Genomic DNA, 8,155 nt, shown 5'->3' with positions numbered 1-8,155 from the left:
GCACAGTCCAACTAATGGTGTTGAGACAACAATATGAGAGAGTACCAGCCCCAGAAGATGAATATGCACAATGCCCGAATGAGCATGATTCCTCAAGGAACATCTGAAGGGGGGAATGTTGAGAACAGGGTGATATCTGTGCAGCTGTCTTAAACACCAGGATGCAGGCAGTTGTGACTGCACCCTCAAGAGCCAATACAGCACAAAGAGGACTGCTGGGCCCCCGTGCTTATGGAGGTTAAGAGATATTTGTCTGAGGAATGTGAAGCTGCCTAGAAACTTTATCTATCAAGGACAGGGGGGCCTAATCCCGACTCATCTGCATAGTTCACCCCTTCTCTCCTCCCTTCTTCCTCTAGGACCGTTCAGTTCTGGTAGGACCCAATGAGAATCAAATAGATTGGCAGGACCCAACCAGAGGAGGACTAATGTTTAGCTGTTCAAATGTTAACCAATAACATACAGGTCTTTGTGTGTGAATGCTTGGAAATCTCTTAAATAGAGGACTTTCTCGCCCCCAGGGCCGCTCCCCACTCAGCCATTGCAATGGTCTGAGAGTCTGGTTGTGGTCCAGGCTCGAGCTTGCAATAAAACCTTGTTGTGTGTCTTGCATTACCATGTGTGCACTTTGACTCTCTGGGGATCAGTTGATATCGGGGACCAGTCAATATTGGACCCTAACACTGGTAAAGCCAGCTGCCAAGGCAAGAACAAAAGTGGGAGAGAGAGAGAGAGAGAGAGACTCCTGGCAGTGTGTGTGGGGGGGGGTGGATCCAGAGCTGGTCCCTTAGGGAGTGAAGGTGTCTTGCTCCTTTTACAGATTCTAGGCTTCCTTTCTTCTCATGTCCCCTCCTCCCACCCTGCCTACATGGTGACCAAAAGGGCAGGAAGAGAGCCATACAGGTGTTACAGTTCCCTGTTTTCCATATCTTCTGGAAAAGGCAGGAAAGGAATTGGTCATGGGGCACTCATTAACAACTCCTTGCTGGTAGGACCAATTCCCTGAAGGCAGGTGACCTTGGCAACAGGTGAGGAATGGGGGGAAGTGTTCTGGAGGTATTAGCATTCCATTTCCTTTTGAACCAGCCCCCATCTTCCCAATCCCACCCAATCATCTATCTATATTAACTGCCTGTCCTTTGTCCTACTCTCAACTAAAGAGACTTATTCTACTGAGGTTTGTTTTTTTCCTTCTGGGTGAGCAGCCTCCCACTAAAAAGTTGGTGGGGTAGGGCAGATACAGACTGATTGATATAAAACTCTATGATCAACAATATAAACTTAAATATGCATATTAAATATATAAGGCTTCCAGACATCTCCTCTCTTCCAGTAGAAGTATTTTTCCCTATTCCTCCTTTTAAGTATAAAAACACTAAAAAATGGAAAGAAGGTCAGATAAACTAAGGAAACTGGGGCCTGAGGAACATAACATGGCAGTGAGTTTTCTGGGTTTTCTTTTTGTCTCATGTAACCCATACCTGGATCTGGAAAGCCAGCAAACCCAGAAAAGCTGAGGGGACAAACAACAAAAGAGCCTCTGTAGAAGTCTGCTCTCTTAGCCAAAAGACCAGGAAGGGACAACCTAGCACAACTGGGAACATTCAGACAATCAATCCTCTACTACATCAATCAAATGGGGGCAGGGAATCTGACACCACCCATAAAAGCACCTGTTTTAGTCAGAATTTTCATTGCTGTGACTAAAAGACCTGACAAGAACTTTTTTTTTTTTTTTTTTTTTTTTTTTTTTTTTGCGGTGCTGGGGATCGAACCCAGGGCCTTGTGCTTGCAAGGCAAGCACTATACCAACTGAGCTATCTCCCCAACCCAAGAACAATTTTAAGGGGGAAAAGTTTAGGGGGCTCATAGTTTCAGAGATCTTAGTCCATTGAAAGCAGGGTCCTTTTCTCAGGACTGGAGGTGAAGCAGAATGTCATGGTGAAAGGGTGCGGCGGGGAAAGCAGCTTGGGAACATGGCACCAAGAATAAGAGAGAGAGAGAGTGCTCTGCTCAACAAGACCAAATACATACCCCAGACACTCCCACAGGGCCCCTTCTCCACTAGCCATACCCTACCTGCCTATAGTTACCACCAGCTAATCCCTATGAAGGATTAATGCACAGATAGGTTGAACCCCTTATAACTCAATCATTTCATCTCTAAACTTTCTTGAGTTATCTCACACATGAGCTTTTGGGGTGGACACCTCATATCAAAATCATAACAGCACCAGATAAAATAGACTTCAGAGCAAATAAAAGTAATAGAAATAGAGAGGGACTTTCTATCAAAAGGGTCAATCTACCAAAAAGACATTCTAGCAACAGAGTTGCAAAATACATAAAGCAAAATGATAGAACTAAGAGAAGTTACCAAATCCACAATTATATTTGGAGGAACCAACACCCCTCTCTACAATTTATAGGACAAACGACTAGACCGAAAATCAGTGACAATGTAAAAGAACTCAACCACACCATTAATTAGCAGGATTTAATCAATGTTTATAGTATAAACACTCCACTCAACAACAGTGGAATATATATACTTGTCAAGTATACGTGGAATATGGAACAAGATGGACCACATCCTGGGCCAGAATAAACTCTCAACAAATTTAAAAGAATTGAGATTATATAGAGAATGTTCTCCAACCACAATTAAACCAAGCTAGAAATCAATAACATAGAGACAAGAGGAAAGTCTTTAAACACCTAGGAATTAAACAACATATTTCCATATAGTCCATGAGTCAAAGAGGAAGTCTCAAAGGAAATAAAACACTGAACTGAATGAAAATGAAAATATAACATATCAAAAGTAGTGGATCACACTTAAAACAGTACCTAGAGGGAAATTTCTAGCAATAACTGCATACAGAAAAATCTCAAATCAATAACCTCAGTAATCTAGAAAAAAATAAAATAACTTCAAAGAAAGTAGAAGAAAGGCAATTATAAGGATAAGAGCAGGAAATAATAAGCTAGAAAACAGAAAAAGATAGAAAAAATCAGTGAAACAAAAAATAAACTTGATCTTTATTGAAAAGATGTTACCAAAATATGAATGAAATGGAAAAATGATGATAGAACCTGCAGAGGTCAAAGGAATAATAAAGGGATACTACAATTTTAGACATATACATTCGACAATTTAGATGGAATGAATTAATTCCTTTAAAAGTACAAACAACCACAATTCACCCAAAATGAAATAGACTATGTTGAGTTTATTCATAGAATTTAAAGCTGGTTCAATGTTTTAAAATCAATCAATATAATGCACCAGATTATCAGGGTAAAGAAGGAAAATCACATGATCTTGTCAATCAATGACAAAATAGTCAACACAATCAACATCCTCTCATGATTAAAAAACAATTCTCAAAAAAAAAAAATGGGGGAGAACTTCCTCAACTTCATAAAGAACATCTACAAAGACTTTCAACTAATACCATATGTAACAGTGAAAGACTGCAAGCTTTGCTCTTAAGACTGGAGATAAGACAAAGATGTATGTCTACTCTCATCATTCTCATTCAAAATACAGCTAAAAGTTCTAGTTAGTCCAGTGAGGTAAGAAAAGAAAAGGCATACAGATTGAGAATAAATTAAACTATATGCTCCCACTTGTACATGACATGATTGTCTACTTAGAAAATCTCAAGAATTCATAAAAAACACCTAGAATAAGTGAGTATTCAGGAAGGTTGAAATATATAAGATGAACACACAAAAATCAGTTGTATTTCTCATACCAGCAATGAACGCATGGACTGTGAATTCAAAAGCAATACCATTTTCAATCACTAAAAAGAAAAAGGAAATATCTAAGTATAAATCCAAATGTATAAATATACAAGTCTTGTGTGATGAAAACTACATTATACTGATAAAAGAAGTTTTTAAAATATTGAAATAAATGGAGAAATATGGTAATGTTTATAGATTGGAAAAAGTATAGTAGTCAATTTTGCTCAAACTAATGTATAAAATCAATACAGTTCCTATCAAAATTCTAGTAAGATTTTTTGTAGATATGACAATATTATTCTAAAATGAGTGTAGAAAGGGAAATGAAGTAGAATAGCTAAAACAATTTTGAAAAGGAGGAGGTAGAAGGGGAGGGAGAAGAAGCAGGGGGAGGAGAAGGAGGAAGGGGAGGAGGAGAAAGAAGTTGAAGGAATCCGTTTAAATGATTTCAAGACTATGTAGCTACAAGAATCAAGACTGTATGAAATCTGTCATTGGTAGTGTATACCTGTAGTCCCAGATGAAGGATTATGGAAAATATTATTCCTAAAAGACAGCACCCCAAGAAAACCAGTGTGGCTCGGGAGGAGGAAGGGGAAATTGGCCAAACATTAAACCTTTCCCAGTTCACCCTTTCCCAATCACAATGGGCCCTAAACTTAGACCTTCTCCCATGGCTAATTAGTCCTAAACAGAAGCACAGTAAATACCAATGGGCAAGATTTGAGTACTCATCCCTGGGATCTGGACTCTTATCTCCCCAGAAAACAAGGAGTTTCAACCTTTTTTATAGCTACTTTCCTAAATTAAAGTTTTAATCTGTTCACCTAGCTCCTGACTGTCAAAACTGCACATACACAGCTCCCAATGATTACATAATTGTACCCTATAAAACCAAAATCCCCTCTGTAACTGGCAGCCATTTTCCCCACCTGGAAAATGGGCCCCAAGGGCGCCCGAATCCGTGAAGGAGTAAAGGCTTCTCTGAATCCATAGAGGTCTGCTTCCCGTCCTTTTGCACTTACACCAGCTACTTTGGAGGTAGAGGCAGGAGGATCCCTTGAGGCCCCAGTGTTCAGGACTGTAAGTTCCTTTCAGATGCAGATGTCTGTACCAAGTATCAGTACTGTGATCTCACCTGTGTACAGCCACTGCACTTCATCACCAGAAACCTAGCCAGATCTCTTAAAAGCAACAACAACAACAAAGTATTAAATTGGGTACTGGGTATGGTGGCCCATGTCTGTAATTCTTGGGAAACTTAGCAAGACTTCGTCTCAAAATTAAAAATAAAAAGAAGTAGGGATGTAGTTCAGCGGTCGAGCGTTGCTCTGTTCAGTCCCCAGTATGCAGTGAGGGTGGGGCAAAGTATTAGAAATGAGAAAGGCAATATTTTTTGAGACTACAATTTAGTTTTTAAAAATCAAAGCGATTACACCATATGAGTTAGAAAGCAAAGGAGGACAATGAAAAACCCTCAATTTAATTTTATGACCACTCCAATAAGCTAGTCTTTTGACAAGCTTAATTAAGAGAAATAGATAAAAAGATGCCTTTATCTTATTCATCTATTCAATAATATTTGACTATCTAAGAAGTAATGTTGGAATGACCTAAAATCATGGTCATGCTGATACTGGTTTTGGAAATCAGGACCAGGTCCTCGTCCCCTGGTGTTGAAGATTAAACACCGGAGAAACACTGAAGCAAGAGTAGAAAGCAAGTTTTGTTTGAGAGACAGAAAGACTTCTCAGGAGAGAAGGGCGCCAGAGCTGGGTATCAGTGGGAGAAGGCGGTCTTGTCTCTTTATAGATCTCAAATTTTCTCTCCCCCTCCCACCTCCTCTTTCCATCCAGCTTAAGTGCCCAAAGGCAGGAAAAGGACAGCCAAGGGGTAATCATAGTAACTACCTCCTGTTGGGAGGGTGATTCCCCAGAGGTGTTAGCAACCAGTTAAGAGGGGGAGAAGTGCTCTGGAGGTGTTAGCATCTCATTTCCTTTCCTTTGATAATTAACCCTCACTTTCCCAACCTCATCACAGACCACCTGTTCTTCACCCTATCTCAATTTTATAGAAAATTGAGTTATAGGAAATTGGGTTTATTTCCCTAAAGAGAAAAATGTTAATGATTAACAAGTTAATTTTCCTGGAAGATCTTGGAAATGTTCAGGAACTAAAGGGATCATGTATGAGAGAGAGAGAGAGAGAGAGGGAGAGAGGAGATATAAATAAGGGAATGTGGACTGGGGATGTAGCTCAGTTGGTAGAATGCTTGCCTTGCAAGCACAAGGCCCTGGGTTTAGTCCCCAGCAAATAATAATAATAATAATAAAATAAGGGAATGTTCTGAAAATAAAAGATAGTAGAAAAGTTTGCATAAGGAGAAGTTAAACACTTAAGAACTTTTCATGTGACTACTTTTCCCCATCATAGTTTAATTCTCGGGAGAAACTGAACCAGTCAGCAGCTGCAGGTGAGTTTAGGTGAAATGACTGACTATGAGCTGCAGCATCGATGGCATCTGCTCTATCACCTTTGCACCCTGTCTTAGGATGCCACTGACAAGCAAGTAAGGAAACCAAGAACTAGGAAGACATAAGATTCAGGAAACAAGAAACAGACATGGTAGAGTACTTACCTAGCATGCAGGAGGCCCTGTTTTTGATCCCCAGCACTGCAATCAACCAATAAAAATAATACATACAAAGGACTGAAGAAGGGAAGTCTCAGGAAATCAGCTATATAAGGAGCCTAGAGAGCAAATGATCCAAATTAATGTCAGAGAACAGAGAACTCCAAGAGAGACATCTTGCTGAAAAAAAGAAAGAAAATGCAAAACTATTTGATACATTTTCCACATGGAAAATATCAAGCTTCTTACACCTAGAAAACAAAACAAATGGCAAAAATGAAACATTTATTATCTCTGAAGGAAAAAAAAAAAGATTGTTCAAGAAAGGAAATGAAGCTGGGGTTGTAGCTTTAGGTTATAAAGCTAAACCTATTTTGGTAATGGGTAATGTCAGTCTCCTAATCTTTATTGATTTACAAATGGGCAGTTCCACTACAGTATAGTGAGAAGATTTCTCAAGGTTTCTGGGAAAGATTTTATTCTCAAGAGACACATAAAAGTCATAGTTAGTGCCCTTCCTACATATCTGAGCATAAGGCTTAGAAACACTGTACTCATCCTGCTAATAATCCAAGGGCATCGCCAAGAGAATTGCAGAAAAACAGGCCCAGAATCTTGATATAAAGAGACACTCTGTCGAATCCATGTGGGCGCCAGCACGGTGCAGCGCGGGGTCGCCATGGCGGAGGTGCAGCAGCTCCCGGTGCAGGAGGCGGTGAACTCTATGGTGAAAAGTGTGGAGCGGGAGAACATCCGGAAAATGCAGGGCCTCATGTTCCGGTGCAGCGCCAGCTGCTGTGAGGACAGCCAGGCTTCCATGCAGCAAGTGCACCAGTGCATTGAACGCTGCCATGCCCCGCTGGCTCAAGCCCAGGCCTTGGTGACCAGTGAGTTGGAGAAGTTCCAGGACCGTCTGGCCCGGTGTACCATGCACTGCAACGACAAAGCCAAAGATTCAATAGATGCTGGGAGTAAAGAGCTTCAGGTGAAGTGGCAGCTGGACAGTTGTGTGACCAAGTGTGTGGATGACCACATGCACCTCATCCCAACTATGACCAAGAAGATGAAAGAGTCTCTCTCATCCATTGGGAAATAAAAGTTCTTGCCAGTGGCCATTAGGGCTGAGCAGGAATCTATTTAAAAAGAGGAATGGGAATTTTAGTCTTAAGCAAAGTTTATAAATGAAGAAACTAAGGATGGCAACAAGTTTAAGGCATATAAAACTTGACTCTAGACACTGATTCCTTTATGTTTTGATCCAAGGAAGTGAAATGGAAAAAAAAAAAAAAAAATGGTACTAAAATTTGAGTGAAAGGAGAGCCTGTAGAGGCTAAACTTCACATTGGCAAGTGGTTGTCCTGAGAGTAGAGAGCTCCCTTGTACCAAGCCAGAGCCCTCCAAGCAGCAGATTCTTACAACACAGGTACCTACAGGATAGCAGGTTCTTCTGGACTGCCTTTGACCTGGTGGAGTTTGAAGAGAGGTGTGTGTTTGTTGCCAACCTCTTATTTACCAGAAATATCATACCATTTTCCATAAGCCGTAAAACAAAATCCAGGAGATCAATAATCTAGAAGGGGAAAAAGGTTTCCAGGTCTTTATTTTGTTTGGTAGTTTTTATATACAAGGCATTAAGTGGATTTAAGATATGAATTTGAGAGGAAGAGTAGTTTGAATAAGAACTTGGAAAGATTCCTTGTGTATACCCTTTATGGTCATCAAGATATGGATTACTTCAAATTCTTTTTGCATCTCTCAGCTAGAAGA

At 40.2% G+C, this 8,155-nt stretch overlaps 1 protein-coding gene across 1 annotated transcript; it reads left to right on the top strand.

The window, feature by feature from the left end:
- The first annotated feature begins 7,067 nt into the window (after positions 1-7,067).
- LOC124993215 (protein FAM136A-like) lies at positions 7,068-7,484 on the top strand. The gene has a single exon (XM_047564922.1). It carries the CDS (start codon positions 7,068-7,070, stop codon positions 7,482-7,484), a length of 417 nt encoding a protein of 138 aa, XP_047420878.1.
- The last annotated feature ends 671 nt before the right edge of the window (positions 7,485-8,155 follow it).

Source organism: Sciurus carolinensis, chromosome 1, assembly GCF_902686445.1.
Source record: "Sciurus carolinensis chromosome 1, mSciCar1.2, whole genome shotgun sequence".
Taxonomy (NCBI): Eukaryota; Metazoa; Chordata; class Mammalia; order Rodentia; family Sciuridae; genus Sciurus; species Sciurus carolinensis.
This window is presented reverse-complemented; position numbering and strand designations above follow the sequence as displayed.

What these genes read in the sequence shown, in the direction of transcription:
- LOC124993215 (XM_047564922.1), top strand. Translation starts at nt 7,068, where the DNA reads ATGGCGGAGGTGCAGCAGCTCCCGGTGCAGGAGGCGGTGAACTCTATG.